This window comes from Physeter macrocephalus, chromosome 18 (assembly GCF_002837175.3).
Source record: "Physeter macrocephalus isolate SW-GA chromosome 18, ASM283717v5, whole genome shotgun sequence".
Lineage (NCBI taxonomy): Eukaryota > Metazoa > Chordata > Mammalia > Artiodactyla > Physeteridae > Physeter > Physeter macrocephalus.
Window position 1 is genome coordinate 24,958,868 of NC_041231.1, and position 17,641 is coordinate 24,976,508.

A 17,641-nucleotide genomic window follows, 5' to 3' on the forward strand; every position below is an offset into this window, starting at 1 on the left:
ACTTTTTTATTAAATAACTTAAAAAAATTTTTTTTATTATTATAAATGCTTTATTTATTTATTTTTTTAACATAGAGGAAGCTTGGTGGTGAATATGTAGCCATTTGATCTTTTTATGACTAAGAGTTAAAGCTCAGGCTCTCTTTCTTATAGAATGTAAATGTGCACCAACACATGTATATGTAATTGTTGTCAAAATTAAGCTTAGTCACTAAAAGAAGATTCGCTATCTGAACTTTCTTCTGTATTTTTTTCACCTTCACCATCAGGCAGTGGACCATCTGGCCTCTCAAGAAAACCTGGGTCTAGTCCTTCCGATATCATTTTGTTTCTTATTGCTGTCACTGGAAAACCCACTTGAACCATTTTGAGATATCTGGCATATCTTGGATCCTTGACTACAGTTAAGATATTTTCTGGTGTTACTTCACTTTCCTGTGTCCAGAGTCTTGTAAACTGCTGTGATTGCTCTGAAGTGGTTTCACAATGTGTTTCATTTGTGATCCTAGTGACACTTATAGGAGATACTTCAAATGTGACATCATCTAGCCCTGGGATAGATGTCAACTTTGCATCTAAAATATTGAGAGTTGTTTCAATTTGCTGGATACGAAGAGAAAGTTTCTCCTCACAAACTGTAGAGAAGTGGTTGAGGAACCATACAGTGTGCACCACAAATTGGTTTAGAAATGCCACCATTCTTTTCTGTTGAATAGCTGGCACCTTGGTCAGGTCTATGCCTGACCCCATGAGAGGAAGCCCATCCTCATCCATCTCCTCAGCGGGCGGGGGACCCCATAAATTTTGTATTTAGTGAACACATGCACATAACCTTAAAAGTCTAACATAGGCAGTCCTTAAAGGTTTATAATTTTTAAAGTTATTCCTTGCACTGACCTTCATTTCTGTCCCCCAGAAGCAATGCCTCCTTAACTCTTCTAGCTACCTCCCCCAGTATTTACTTCCTTATTTCTAGAATTTTGCATATACCAAGGTATCCACTGACTTCTCTACATGCTGCATAAGGACTTAGCCCATCGCCATGTCCCACCATTTTCCTTTTTCTCCATAATACTCCAGCATAGTCATATGTTTTACTAAATCAACAGTCCATGTTTACATTTTTATGATTTTGCAAATACTATTCAATTCACTAGAATTATGCTTCCTTTGGTGTCCAAACATATATTTCTGCTGGAGTTAATACTTTATTAATAATGAGTATTAATTTTCTTGGTTCCTAGAGCCCTCCCTCCAGGAGCCCTCTGTCCTCCTCGTCTTACCTGGGCTGATTTTTCTCTTAGCTTGCTGAAAGACAGCATTCCTAGGGCTGGCCCTTTTCCAATCTTCAGGATAACATCCCATATTTTCCTACACCTCATATCTCCCTCTTTCTTGGTTTACCCGCTTGTTTTGGTCTACTATCAATACTCAGTTTGCTGCTATTCCTCCTTGCATCATTTCACTCCAGTCTTTTCCAAAGAAAGACTGAGAAAGATACTGAAGTATTGAGTACTTGTGCACATGAAAATTTCTTTACGCCATCCTTGCACTTATTTTGATAGTTATGTACTTCTAGGATAAAATCTAGAGTCTAGGAGTAAATCTAAATCTAGGATGAAAATACTTAAAAGGTGCTTTTTAAGATTTCAATACTGCTGTTGTGTTGAGAAAACTAATGTCATCTTGCTTCTAGTTCTGTTACAGTTGATCTACTGTTTTTCCTCCCTGGAAGATTTTAGGATCATCTTTTTTCCCTTTGAGTTACGAAATGTTACCACAATATGCCTTGGTATGGTCTCAGCTTGGGTCCAGAGACAGAGATTGATGTGCAGGAAGCTTACAGGGGACTGCTCTTGAAAACAATGCTGCGAGGGAGAGGGATGGCAGGATTGGACAGAGGCAGAAGCTGAAGTGCCACAGAGACTTCAGCCAGTTCTATGGAGAGTTCTGCCAGCCAATGCTTCCTCCTCATAGAGAGGGAGAGCTCTGTCAGGAGAAATAGCACTTCAAAGCTGTCCCACCTTAGGCAGGTGGGCTGAGCCTTTATGCACCCTTCCCCTGTTCAGTAGTCAGGGATTTGAGCCATTCCCAAGAAGGGACTGACCGTGGATGAGGCAACGCCCTTGAGACAGTGTTAAATGCCCAGTGTTAAATCATCTGAGAACTGTCAACTATCAACAAAGCTGGGTCATGTGGAAATGAGTGCTTCAGTCCTGTAGGGAAATCTGGGTGGCACACAACATTATCCACTATAATATGGGTCTTATTTTAATAATTGTGTTGAGCTCTTGCTGGACTTATTCAGTCTGAACACCTAAGTCCTTCAATTTTGGGAAAATTTTCTTGTGTTTATTATTTGATAGTTTCCTCTCTTCCTTTTTCTTGTTATCTTTTTTTTTCCTATGCGTCATATTTTGCTTCTGTAGAACTGACCTTCTAATCCTCATCTTTCTTTTTCTATTGACTCTCTCTTGATCTTTTCATCCCAAGATGTTTCTTCAACTTTATTTTCCAATATGCTTGTTGTGGTCATCTAATAGCATGATGAATCTGAGAGATATGAATAGGGCACCAATAGCATCTACTATATGGATTAATAACTTACTTACTTATCGCTTCGGTGTCATTTTGTGGAATTTGGGGAGGGGGAATACATAAACCCAGGTGGTCTATCTGACATTTTGAACCAGGAAACATCAGTTACAGACTGTCTTTACTCAGTCTGCTGCTGCTCCTCTTCGAATCACCTCACTTCAAGCGTAATCAAAGAGAATCTACTCAACTCAAAGGGAGGCTGAGATCAGGCTATAGTGTTCAGCAAGACTTTACCAAAGACCTCAGACCAACTGAAGTTCATTACCACACAAGGCAATTTTAAATTAGTCGTTAAATTTGTCTTCTCTCAGAGTCCATAGGTCCAATTCATTTCAAGAGGCATCAGCTGGGTCTGTAATTAATCCAAACTTTGCCCCATGTTTCAGGGAACAGCTCTTATCTCCTCTTTGGGACACCTTGAGTATACCTCTTCTGCCTGTGTCTATAAAAACCAAACAGATGAAGGAGGTCTCCTTTTACCCCTGAAGTCTTAGGCTTTCCAATGAAGTCCTTACTTTTGGGTCAGGACTGGCCTCTTTCCAGGATGACTTGTAGTGGGAATTACCATTCTCTCCATAGCTCTAAGGCTTTCAACAGGGCCATGTTTTTCCGAAGAGTGATCTCAGGGCTTCCACAGAAGTGCTGTCAGACAGCAAGAGTTTAGGGAAAGCAGAGATGACCAAGGAATTCCTCTGGTTCATTTTGATAATCAGGTCTACACATCCCTCCTGCTATTTTATTTTCTTGGCTCTCTTTCTCCAATACAACTGTTTAAATACACACACACACACACACACACACACACACACACACACACACACACTTACACACACTCCACTCCAAAACCAAGCAATAATATAGAGACATTGTAGAAATCATAGTCTGCAGAGATGAAGATTTTCATTGACTAAAATAGTCTTATGTATTCCCCTGCAGAGCATTTAAACTCGTCAAGCCACAGTTCCTCCAGCAAGAATCTTCTGTCACGTTTGTATAATCATTGTTTTCCCCTAACCAAGGGACATTTAGCCCCAGAATAATGGCAAATGTCCATCTCCTGGAAACAGAAAATTGCTCCATTGGGGAGATTTGTTAATTACAGAATTTGTTTTTCCATGTACTAGAGCCTAATATTTACAGCCTATGACTGTGAAGTCAGTCAGTAATGGGTTCAAATTCCACCTCTGTAACTTCCAAACAATGAGTCCTTGAGACAGTTATTTCATTTCTTGTGCTTCAGCTTTCTCATCTGCAAAATGGAATACTTAAGAGAACCCACCTCACAGAGGTGTTGCTTAAGTTGGGTGAGGAGATTCATGTGAAAGATCTTCAAGCAGTGCTTAGTGAAAAAAAATTCAATAAATATTAACTGCCATTATTATTAATTAAGAATGTGGCTGCCTTTTCTGCTTCACAGTTACAATATGTTGAGTGATTTGTTAAGTGTTAAGACAGGACACAAGTGACGTAAACTGGAAAATCTAGGCTGTTATATGGAGACTACCAATTAAAAAACCATGGATGTCAGAGGTCAGAGTAGATGTTTAGCCTCAGCTAGTAAGATGACCCCCTTATGTGGCTTGAATCCCATTTCAGAGAGTTCAAGAAAGGGGCCCCAAACTCTGCAGCTTTTTTTTCTTCTCCTCCTGACATGAGGGAGAGGCTTCAGGAATCCTTGGCCAATTTAAGGCTTGACCAATTTAAAGCTGACAATTGCCTGCCAGTCTGCACTGTTCAAAAGATGAGTGATAATGAGGAGTTTCCTAATTACCAGGGTTTCAGGCTTCTCAGATTATAAATCTCCTTGTGAGCTGTAGCTAATTGGTACTGTCAAGGAGAGAAATTTAGAAAGACTTAGATAATAAGCAGATATTGAATTCAGTTAGGATGACTCTTCTCTATTATTTCTGTTCATAGCCCTCTTATATAATAAATCTCCCATCTCTCTGCTCACATGTTGGAAGAAATGGGGTTTTGTCCCTCCTCTTTCTACCTCAGTGGTGCATTGGTAAGAAGAGAAGTTTGTGGAATATTACTCCTACTCGTCACTGGAGGGTTTTAAAAATCTAAACCTGAAATCATTAGATAGCATCTCACTAGATTAGTTTTTAAGGCTCAAGTACCATGTCTTGTGAAAGGAACTTGGATTTCTAAAAATGGAAGACAAAGTTCCAAATCTCATCTTGCTACTTTATAACACATGGGAACAGAAGTGGCTTATGCCACTACTCAGAGACTCAGCTTCCTCATCTGTAAGACAAAGAAAAGAACATCCACTTCACAGAAGTTTCAGTAAGGTAAATTAGATAAAAATGTAAGCATAGGGGCTGCCCATAGAAGATAGTTGGTAACTTTTTAAATTAAAAACGTAGAACTCTTATTACATAGATTTTTTAAAAATACAATTTTCAGGGCTTCCCTGGTGGCGCAGTGGTTGGGAGTCCGCCTGCCGATGCAGGGGACACGGGTTCGCGCCCCGGTCAGTGAGAGGTCCGCGTACCGCAAAAAAAAAAAAAAAAAAAAAAAAAAAAATATATATATATATATATATATATATATATATATACATATACACAATTTTCAGGCACTTCTTTTTTCCTATGCCTGACTGCCACTTCAAACCCAAACAAGTAAACTTGAAAAAAACAAGATATTTAAAGAGAATGTTTCATTCAAATTCTTATCACTATCATAAGAAATTAATATAAAGCTCTCTGAAATGCACACCTTAGATTTACACATGTCAGCAAACATGTACGTCCAAGTGAGTGTGTGCATGTGTGTGAGACACACACACACGTACATACACATCATATTATTGATTAGCAGCCCAACCATCCTTCAATAGGATATAATACTGTGAAGAAGTAGTGTGCAGGAATAATAATACCATGCACACAATAAAACTAATTAGATAATTCTGTATTTCAGATGTCATATATGATCTCAAATATAATATTAAGTGAAAAATAGCAAGTGTGTACGGTTTTCTAGTTTTGATATAAAAAAGAAAAGGGTAGATGGGCACAAATACTTGTATATGCTATCTCTGGAAGGATGTACCCAAAATTAGCATCTCTGAACGCCAGTGGAGAGGCAATTGGTGGACTTTGGGTCACGAGCCAGAGGGAAACATTCTTCTGTAGAGTTTGAATTCTAACAGATGCGCGCATATTTTATTGAAAAGAGAAAGAAAGACATGAAGAGTGCTGAGACAATTTGTAATTACCTGCAACAGGAACTCTAATCCTAGCGATTTAGGAGAATCACCTATAGAGCGTATTAAGCATACAGATTCCGGGGCTGCATCCCAGAGCTTCTGATAGAGAATTGAGGTGTGTGGCAGCAAATGAGGAATTCACATTTAAATGTAATATCCTTTCTTTCTGACAAGCAGACAGGTTTGAAAATCACTGGCCGAGGGCAAAAATCTCTGTGTGCTTTTGAAACTAAGCGATTCAAACTATCTTCAGGTTCCAAGGCAGTGTCTGGGGCCTATGGTTGGAACTGGTAGGGGTGGCATTGGCTGGGGGAGAATGGAATGAGGCCAAGGGCAGTGATTAGTAGACAAGGATGGAGACACACACATACAAAAGCCCTGCTTTCAACTACTACATATTCTGGGAGATTACCAGAAATTTCTTTTGAGAAAGGGATTCTGCTGCTAAAAATATCCCCAAATTATTGTTCCATCTGAAGGAAATTATTCCTATGGCATCACTTCCAAGCAATGGGCCATCCCCAAGTGGAAAGAGAGCCGATTTGTTTTCTTTCTATTCTTATTCTCCAAAATACATGTATGCATAAATATATGTGCACTTGTGTTCACATACACAACATACAATATGTGCACATGTACCCGTGTACTGCAAAAAAATAAAATACAATAAATAAAATAAAATAAAATATAAAAACCATTCCTAACTTGTGTAACATATAAAAACGAGTAGCGGGATGGATCTGGCCATCCTATAGTAATTTGTTGACTGTTCCTTTGTCATCCAATTTAAATGACATTTTTTTCCCTTCTTTGGCATTGGACAAACTTACTCATCTCTCTTAGCATCAGAGTTCTCATCTTTAAAATGGAGTGGTTAGTGGGCCCAATATAACAGAACTACTTGAGAATTATGTTGAAACCTCTATGTCTGGTACTCTTCCATCTCCATACACTAATGCATTCACATTTTCTTAGTGTTTTATTAGTCAGGATTCTTTCAAATGCAAATAATAAAAATCCAATTCACACTGGCTTCAACAGTAAAGGATATTTTTTTAGCTTATACATAACAAAAAGCTCAGATATAGTTGCATCCAGAGGTTTAGGCAATGTCACTGGGGAGAGATCCCTCTCCATTCCTCCATGCTGTTTTCTACCTTGTTGACCGTATTGTCAGACAACTTCTCTTCCAAGGATGGTATGTGGCAGCTCCAGGCTTACATCATCCCAAGTTTATGGTCAGTCGAAAAGGAGCATATCTCTTTTTCAGGTACTCAAGCAAAACATCAGAATTAGCTTAGATTGAACCAGATTGGCTTGGCTTAGGGTAAATATCCATCTTTGAATATATCGCATGGTTGCATGAATGTGATTTTCTGCTGATTGGGTCTTTGTCACACATCTACTCCTGCAGCAGCGGGTAAAGGGGAGGTGAAAGCCATGCCATTCAAAGATATGAACTAAGGGACTTCCCCAGTGGTCCAGGGGTTAAGAATCCATCCTGCAATGCAGGGGATGCCAGTTCGATCCCTGGTCAGGGAACTAAGATCCCACATGCTGCAGGGCAACTAAGTCCACGCGCCACAAGAAGAGAGAAGCCTGCGCACCTCAACGAAAGATCCCACGTGCTGCAACTAAGGCCTGATGCAGCCGAAAATAAATAAATAAATATATTTTTTAAAAGAAACCAAAAAAATTACATTATTAAAAAAAAAAAGATATGAACTAAGAGTGGGAGAAAGATGCTCATCCAAAACAAAATCCCCATGCTGTTATCTGATTTAAAAAAGCATGGACTTGGGCAGCAAAACTCACAAATGTAAACTTCAGAGTTCTTACTCACAGAATCTGATATCGTTGAGAGTCTGGCCTAATTTCTCGCCAACTCCATGGCAATGGAATGAGAGATATTTGCATAACTGATGATTTTGTTTTTGCAGTTGTTGATTTTATTGAATGTTTTACAATGTTTCAAAGAACTGTGTCTTTTCAGTCTTTATGTTGTTTGTCTCTCCAGAGAGAAATGACTTCAGAGAATTAGATCTCTAAGGTTTAATCTCTCCCAAGAGGCCTAATGTGGATAGCACTCTCCTTTCTTGTACCATTTCTTTATTCTCAACAAATTCCTTCCTTCCAATGATTCTACTAGACGCTGAAAACCCAACCACAGAAAGTTTAAGCTTTCTTATCAACCACCAGGCATTCAGTGGGCATACCTCAGAATTCTGTCTTATCCACTGCTTTTAGTAAAGACACAGATCATTCAAGACAGCCTAATCTTTTTCTTCAGAGATTTCACTAGTGACAGTCCAGGAGCAGTATCTGAGTTTTAATAAAAACATAAAAATATACTCCATAAACTATAACTATTCATTTTAGTAGGGTTGACTTGCCCTTTCATGGCCATTAAAATGTACCCTACCTTTGTTCTTTTCCTGTCATTCCAACTGGTCTGGTTCTTCTTCTCTTATCCTCTCATTCCTGCTTTCTATCTCTCTGTGAATCATTTTCTTTCTTCTAGTCCCTACTTGTCTTCTCCAGGCTCAGAGCTCTTCTCTTTCTATACCTACTCCTTTATTTATTTCATTTGTTCTCACATTTCGATGATCACTTTATCCTTACTAGTACCAGCTACTGTTTGTGGAGTGTCTTCTGTATATTTGCTCCTCTCAATGGCTCTGAGAGGTGGCTGGCATTACTTACATCTTACAGTAAGGATCAGTGACTTACTAAAGGTCACACAGACAGTAACTGGAGAGCTGGAGTTCAAGACTGGTCTATCTGACTTCAGAGTCCACTCTCTTTCCACTATACTTCACTATATTAATTGTCTTGTTCTATTATTCAGCCCAGATCTCTTGAGCATCTGCTGTGAATACAAAAGACCCAGTCCCTGTCTTCAAAGAGTTCACAGTCTAGCAAGGGAGATAAGCAGTCAATTTAATTACAATATCACTGCTATGACAGAAGCACGCATACTTTGCAAAATTACATCTACATCCCAGACCTCTTGCCTGAGTTCCATGCCCATATCACCAAGCACCTGTTGAACATTTTCATTTGGATATTGTTTTTATTATTTATTGCTGCCTAACAAAAATCCAAAGCATACTGGCTTAAAAGAACAATGATTTATTATTTCTCATCAATTTTCAGATGGACTGAGCTCAGCTGAGTAGTTCTTCTGCTGCAGTTACTTCCCTGCCTACACTCAGCTAGTAGTTTGCTGAGGCTGGAACATGCAAGATGTACTCTCAATAGCCCTGTATCTCTCTGCCCGAGTCCTCTCAACATTCTGTGGTTTAGCCTGAGCTTCCTTATATCATGGTGGCTGGTTCCAAGAGGAGAAGACTCAATGCACAGACACCCATGAAGCCTCTTCCTGCACTATGTTAATGTCTCATCAGCCAAATAAGTCACATGGCCAAGCACAGAGTCAATGTGGGAGGGAACTATACAACAGCATGACTACTAGAGCCATAGATCACTAGGGACCATCAAAGAGACGGTCCACCATAAGGGTCCATTTTTCACCTCCGTATCTTAAACTGAAATCACCATGTGCCTTCAAAACAAACTCACATTGCAATCTTTACTCTGGTATCACCATTCTCAAAATTTAGGAGTTATCGTTGACTCCAAAATCTATCCTAACTACATCTAATTCTTTCCCACTTTTTTCCGTAAAATATCTCACATTCTTTTTCATATACACCACCACTACGTATTTTGTTCAGGACAGTCTACTAACTTAGGAGATTCCAGCTGTGTGCTGGTACTCACTACCATGCTACGAAAAGGTTATAAGGTATGAGGATAGGGTGATCATCATTTGACGATCTTGGGGTGAACGCCTAGGGCAGCTGGTCTCTGGACTGGTCACTCCCGACCAGGAGCTGTATTGTCTAATTGCCACAGTGAGCAATACATTCATCTTTTTTCATATGTGCCATAAAATGAAAATTTTGGAAAACACTGTTGTAATTGAATCTTCTGCCTTCTATCCATCGTTCTTACCATCACCCGGTTAATCTTTTTTACCATCACAAAGCTAATGGTTTCCCACTTAGGAAACCACTTCATATTTTACTCTTCTCTCAATATCATAAGTTTCCCATTGCACACAGTCCAAAAATTCCCACCATCTGACTTAAACCTGATTTTCAGTTTTCCGGCCAGGCCTCTCCAAAAAATACATTTCTGCCTAACTGATCTGCTTAGCTTCTCCCAAGAATGTCTTATTACTTTCTGCCTCCTTGTCTCGGGGCAAGTCCACCCTCTTAGAAAACTTCCAGACCTCAACTATTCTTCGAATCCATGTCAAGTTCGTCATCCTCCATGAAGGCTACCAGATTATCCTGGCCCACAGTTATGTCTCTGTTGCCTTTCACCTCCAAGAAGACACTGTGCATAATCCTACCCTGTCCAGTAGGGTAGATGCTAGCCTCATGTGCCTATTTAAATTTATATACAACTAAAATTCAGTTTCTCATTCACACTGGCCGCATTTCTAGTGCTCAGTAACCACAATGACTAGTGGCCACCATATTGGACAGCACAGACATAGAGCATTTCCATCACTGCAGAAAATTCTTCTGGAAAGCTAAGTCTATGCCAGTTATTTGGCATTTAATCACTATTTCTGACTTTGGGTTGGCTTTTCCATAGCCAATTTCCAACTCCCTTACTGCTTTGTTGCCTATTACAGATCCTGAAAAACTCAGATACTTCTATTTCCAGATTCCCTTGCAAGTAAGCTTGTCCAGATCTGGCCAATGCAGTATAAGAGTATGCTGGTTGGGAGGGCTAAAGTTCTTTTGTATGATCAAAGAAAGAAGTCTTCAAGGAGATCTCTCTCATTGGATGCAGCATTCATTGCCTTTGGACACAGCCATGTGCAGATTCTAAACGTGTAGCAGGTGTCTCATGATCCTGAGGAAGAAACCAGGACTATCTCAGAAATTCCTATCCCTGAAATGGTTAAATCACTCAATCAATCCTAAGACTACTAACCACCAAAAATCTTGGTATGTAGTCAATTACATTATTTTACTGTTTAAGCCTCTAGTAGTTATAATACTAGTCATGAGTCTTAATTCTTAGGCACTAACTGCACCCTTAATAAACATGCCTATATTTAGGCCCTGCCTCTTCAATGACATTGAAAATACATTAAGACAAAAACATCTTTACAACGTCTCTCTGACTCATCCACAGCACATAGTAGGTAGTAAACTCAGGGGAACTGAATGATTTCTTCCTTCTCCTGGGCTGGACCATGGGCTTACAAATTTCTCTTCTGAAACTCTCTAATCTTAGCCCATCTTAGCCCATGTGAAAAAGTGTGTCATTTTAACAACAGCAACACTTCAATTTATATTTGTACCTGAAAGTTACACTAGAAAGGTGAGAAAGGAAGAAATACAGTTCTTCATTGTTACCTCCAAGATACACCCAAGACACATCAACTTAAAAAAATTAATCTGATAGCATGATGTCAGCAACAATTTAAAAAGGAGGCTTTTGAATCTCATTGAAAGCTTTGCCAGGTAATCTAGTCACACATAGCTTCAAGAATCATTTGCAGTGTATGGTGTATGTAGTATGATGTGTGTGTGTGTGTGTGTGTGTGTGTGTGTGTGTGAGAGAGAGAGAGAGAGAGAGAAGTTTTGTATGTGTTCACCTCAGTGGCTTATTATCAAAGACATGTGAACTAAAATAGGATATTATTGAGTCCACTTTATCTGTTTCTTTAAGCCTTTGGTTTTCTAACCCATGTTAAAGTTCTAGGTCTTGACTCAACAGGAATTCTCATTTCAATCATTCATTTAACATCCATCATTGAGTACCCAACAGACACCAAAGATCCAAAAATGCAAAAGACACAAACTCTGGTTCATTAACATTTTTATAGTGCTTCCACTTAGAAATTTATCTCCTTTGATGGATTCTTCAACCCCAGGAGGAGGGATCCTTCATGCGCTCAGGTATGGAGCTAGCTCTACAGCCAGCTCTAAGGCTGGAAGTGACTGGACAACAAGGCTGCCAGAGTGAGTCCCAGAACTGAGACTGAGCTTGATTTTCCAAGCCCTGGTTTTTCCTCCCTTCCATGCTGGGAGTCATTATGGGAAAAGGTTCTAGGACACTGGCTTTGGTATCACAGTCAAATTCCTACATCTGCCTTGTGCTAAGCGTGATGATGCATTACACGACTGCTCTAGGCCTCCATTTCTTTCTCCACAAAACGGAGATCATAATAGTACCTATAATAGTACCTATCCCACAGAGTTAGTGGGATTATATAGGTATAGTCTTTTTGATTAGCATGTATTAAGTGCTCAGTAAATGCTAGATTGTACAGCAAACCATTTAAAATCATCAGTTAATGTGAACCAAATGTGTGGTGCATTGAGCAAAAATGTCTGGAGGTGATCGTGTGTATTCACTCCAGATTAAATGGACAACAGGCTAGCTGGAATCACATCAGAGGTGTGCCTGTCTTCTACAAGGAGGGGCTGCACTCAAGCTCAGCTTCCCATGGAACCAGGGGCTCCCTTTCCCTTCTGGGAAAGGTTGCAACATCATATAGGTTCCAAGGTCTCCAGGTGTTGGGCACCTGGTATTGCCAGAAAACTCCTTCTGAAGAGCTGATCCCCAAATTGAGGCCACTTAGTACCAAGAAACCTGTGACTTCCAACCCGCTCCCCCCATACCACCACAGGAGAGAATGCAGTGGAATACCCTGATCTGGTGTGGACTTCTGTGGAATAATGAGAGAATGGGGACTCAGGCCTTCTCTTCTCTTGCTGATATTGACCTGTGTAAGTTTCTCCTTTCTCCAACAAAGGCTATTCCTTAAACCATAGAGTTTGTCTTGAACTCGAGTGCATGAGAGGTGGAGGCTCAGAGGGGACCCAGCTTGTCTAATAAGTAGGTACAAGACAGATGCTAACTGACTGGATGGTAGCTAGTCTCTAAAGTCTCGTATATCTGCAGGAAAAGAACCAAATAAGCTTTGAGAGAAAGAACATCCAGAGAAGCTGAGCATACCCTAAATGAAACATAATTTGAGTCCTAAATTACCCTTTTCTCATTCCGTGCATATATTCCCTTTCATACACAATATTCGTATTTGTGACTTTGTATTCTTTTGCTTAAAGGAGTACCCCCAGTTGTACAAGTTTCAGGGCCCCCAGACCTTGGCTGTGATTGATCAGCAATGGTGTTTCGCAGCAAGAGGAAAGAGAGTAGCTGCACACATGTCACAAATGTAGCACCCTGTTACACCCAACCTCTTTGCTTCACATATGAAGAAACTGAGAATCAGAGAGGTGACTTGATCTTTTTCAGCCCCACGATCGGGGATGAAAATGGGAACTTTAATCTCCCATCCTCATGTTTGTATTAGCAACAGTAATGAAGTAACATATCCAGCCTTTCTTCCCTCCTCCCCAAGAAACAGGTAACATTTCTGAAGCACTTTGGGGGAATGGGTAAGTGTGAGGGCTCTGGAGCCAGACAGAGCTCAAAGTTCAAGTTCATCACTTGCTAGCAAAGTAGGTAATCTCTCTGCACCTTAGTTTCTTCAGCTGTAAGAATGGAGCTGGTAATAATAATACATTCAGCCACTACAAGGATTCAATGAATTAACTCATGAAAGCATTGAGAAAGTTGGTCAGCACACAGAAAGCACTCAACAAATGTTGGGAGAAGGAACGGAGCAGCATGATTCTTTTTTTAACATCTTTATTGGAGTATAATTGCTTTACAATGTTGTGTTAGTTTCTGCCCTATAACAGAGAAAATCAGCTATATGTATACCTATGTCCCCATATCCCCCTCCCCTCGCGTTTCCTTCCCACCCTCCCTATCCCACCCCTCTAGGTGGTCACAGAGCACCGAATAGCCTGATTCTTGACTCTCTTTTTTCTTCTGGTTCTGGAACAACGTGCACTTGGGATGAAATGAGTGTTTTACGCTCTGTTCCTACTACCAGATAGTAGGGATGTAAGAGTTGACCCTAGGACTTCCTTCAAGAATCAGGCTCAGAAGTTCATCTTTCTTTCTCTGTTCCAGGAAGAGGGTAAAGTAGTAATTCCATGAATACAAATTCTTGCTTGGGTGACATGCATGAAGGTCTACATTTAGGCACAATACTTATGAGGTCCAGAAGTGGCTGCAGATCAGGCTACTTTCTTCAACTGACTTTTACCAACAACAACAACAACAAATCTGTACTTAGATCTACTTCTTTCTCATGTGAGTCCATCTTTTCCTTGCTTATGAACTGGGGAGGCAGGTAGGAAGGTAGTGCTATTCATTGGTCTCCTTCAAACACCAATGAAGTCAAGTCAACTCTGTAATTTAGGACAAACCAACTCCAAATGTAGCACTCTCTTAATGGTTGAAGTCAGAGACTTTCTGTTTCCCTGCCATGTTGCAGGGCAGAGGAATCACTGCTGTGACCAGAGTTCCAGGTACAGCCTCCCTGGTGCCCCCTTAGAGCCGTTCCCTTCTCAGGTCTTGCCAGCCCCAGACTCCCTACCCAGGGCATGGCCAGCCAGTGGGCATGGGTTCTCGCGGTACTGGTGGGACACAGAGACCTCTGGCCCTTTCCTAATGTTGAAAATACTATTCCTTCTCTCTTTCCACTTTTTAAATACTCCTAGCACCTAGCATCATCAATTAGTCATAACCTAACTGTTTTCCCCTGCTGTGTCTGGCTGCTTTTACCGCCCATGGGATTTTATCACACACTATTTGCTTCTGTCCCAATTGAACCTTCTTCTTCTTTCCCAGAGCATGAATTCGGCAGTTAGACAGTCTAAGTTAAAATCTGAGATCTATCCCTTACTGACAGTGTGACATAGGCAAGTTACTTAACCTCTCTGTGCCTCAGTATCCCGATCTATAAAGATAACAATAGTACCCACCTAATAGAGCGCTTGTAAGGATAGTAAGTTAACATATATGAAGTGCTGGGAACACCCTGGTATGTAACCAGTTGCTGATTATCATCACTCAGCCTTCATCAAAACCTCAAGAGGTAAGATTATAATATTAATTTTATAGACTGGGGTGAGGCTACACTGCTACTCTGGGAATTGTGTAGACATTGATTTCATTTATATTAGGTACCATATTTCCATAGGGGTTTTTAAAAAGGGACTTAGGCAATATCCAAGTTTATTTTTAAAGCTGGAGCAAATTATTCTCTAAGCATAATTAAGTCCTTTTGAGAGTCCAGTAGGAAATGATTATTCACTACTAAATGGTAATCTTTGTAATTCAAGATAATTTTAAAAAATCTCCCTCTGACTGATCCTCAGGGAGAGACAGCTTTTTCAAACAGTTGGGAGATATTCTATAAATCGCAGGTAATGTTATTCCTGTAATTCATTATTTATTTACACATAGGCAGGTGCTAACTCAACTGGCAGGAGATGGGTCGTTACTTCATTAATGTCTCATTATTAATCTCATTACTTCCAATACCTCTATTTTGGTGACAGGTCCCCAGATCTTCTGGGACAGCTCTAATTTTAAAGATCCTATTGTGTTCCCCCTCAAATCATCAAAATCTCTCTCAAGGAAGTGCCATTATTAGAGCATCTCAAGTCATCTCCCAGATCAACAGTGGCATACACAAGTAGAATTGTCTTTTCATAGTGTGTGTGCATGTATTTCAACTTGGAAAAAATATCGTCCCCAAGCCCCATAGATCTTTTTTTCCCCATAGATTATTGAGGCAGTAAATTTGAGAGCACAACCATGAAAAATGTCCCAGTGTTAGGAGAGTCTGGATTATGGAAGCTGAGGGTCTACGGTGAGACCCTCCCTTTGCCACTTAGCTGTGGGACCATAGGCAAACTGCTTAATTCAAGTTTTCTACTTGGAAAATAAATGTCTGCAGGCCCCTGTCACTTGCCCTTCTTCTACTTTAAAGCTAAATGTGTAGGTTCATCTATAAACTGGTAACAGAAAACAAACACAACAGCAAAATGCTATCTTTTCATCTTGGGCTGAGTCAGGAGTTCTTAGTTAAGATAGAGCTGATATTTATCTGGTATGCACTGGTAAATAACAGCTGTCTTCCTTTCTGGTTAGGCTAGCAGCTATTCTGTCTGCTCATTCTCATCCTGCACTGAATTTTATATATTTTGGCAACATCCCTTTCCTCCTCCTCCCCTCCCTAATTAAGAGAGTTAAGGTGTATGTGAGCTCTGGGGTCAGAAAGACCTGGCTCTGAATCCTGACTCTGCCTCCCACCAGCTCTGTGATCTCAGACAAGTTACTTAAGCTCTATTGCCTCAGATTCTTTAAAGCAGGAACAACAGTAGGCACTACTTGATATTAAATGAGCACCAAGCTCAGGGTCTGGCATAATGTACACACCCAATACATGTTTGCTATTATCATTAAAGTAAAAAAAAAAAAAAACCCTGAAAGTCTTCAGCTATAAAATGGTAATTAAAAACCTGTCCAATAGGAGGATTAAAGGAAAATCTCACAATTGTGGAGAAAACCTACAATTATACAAAGGAAAATAATACCAAAAAGAAGATGAAGAAATGTAACCAAAACTTAAAGTTTGCCTCATCAGTAGATAATATTTAGTTCAGCATATCAAGGTAATTAGAGAATATCCGTTTAACTAAATACATTGTAATAGATCTATATGGGGAAGGTGAGTGAGGGGAAGGAAAATTTTAAGAGAGTAAAGTTCACATGTACTATAAGAGGCAGCCATTAAATACCAAATTGATTAATCAAGTAAAAGCAGCAGGGCTTCCCTGGTGGCGCAGTGGTTAAGAATCTGCCTGCCAATACAGGGCACACAGGTTCAAGCCCTGGTCCAGGGAGATCCCACATGCCGCGGAGCAACTAAGCCCGTGTGCCACAACTACTGAGCCTGCGCTCTAGAGCCCGTGAGCCACAACTACTGAAGCCCACATGCCTAGAGCCCGTGCTCCACAACAAAAGAAGCCACTGCAATGAGAAGCCCGCGCACCGCAACGAAGAGTAGCCCCGCTCGCCGCACCTAGAGAAAGCCTGTGTGCAGCAGCAACAACAACCCAACAGAGCCAAAAATAAATAAATAAAATAAATAAATTTTTTTTAAAAAGAAAAAGCAGCAAGAGCAAATCATTTAGAAATGTGGATGGAAACATGGGAAGAAACAGCAGGAAGTGTTGCACATGGCTGGGGAGCTGGACATGGGCCAGGAAACGACTATTTTTCTCATCATAAGCCTCATAGCACTATATTAGTTAGGGTTGTAGTAGGCTGCAAGTAACACCAACAGCAACAAAATGTATGCAAGTAACAATTGCTTAAATATAAGAAAGTCTATTTATCGCTCAGATGAAATTCCATAGGGGTGTAGTCAGTTCTGGTGTGGGAGCTCCATTCCATGAATAAAACTCAGGAGGACAAAACTCCCAGCTCACAACCCCTAGGAAGTAGCCTTTGCAATCCAAAGCCACCTTCCTCCCAACAAGGTGGGGAAGGGATGAAGAAGAACAAGTCAGGCTAGGACTAGCGGTCTTTTCAGGAAGTCTCCTTGAAGCCACACAACACTCCTGCTTGCATCCTATTGGCCAGAACGTATCCCATGCCCACATTTGGCTGCAAAGGGAGCTTAAAGTACAGTGTTTATTTGGGACAGACACATGCCTGGCTACAGATTTCTTGCTGTGGAAGAACAGGAGATTGGATATGGAATACAACTAGTTGCTCCCATAGCACTTATTGATTACTTTAAATTTCTGAAACTTTAATCAAAATAAAATCTAAAAGCAAACCAAATACAACACCGTGTGT

At 40.3% G+C, this 17,641-nt stretch overlaps 1 protein-coding gene across 1 annotated transcript; it reads right to left on the reverse strand.

Annotated features, from left to right (window-relative positions):
* Positions 1 to 204: 204 nt before the first annotated feature.
* On the reverse strand, positions 205 to 783 carry LOC102990902 (WASH complex subunit 3-like). Its single transcript, XM_055080112.1, has one exon. The coding sequence runs from the start codon at positions 772 to 774 to the stop codon at positions 205 to 207; it is 570 nt and encodes a 189-aa protein (XP_054936087.1). The 5' UTR covers positions 775 to 783.
* Positions 784 to 17,641: the final 16,858 nt, after the last annotated feature.

What these genes read in the sequence shown, in the direction of transcription:
- LOC102990902 (XM_055080112.1), bottom strand. Translation starts at nt 774, where the DNA reads ATGGATGAGGATGGGCTTCCTCTCATGGGGTCAGGCATAGACCTGACC.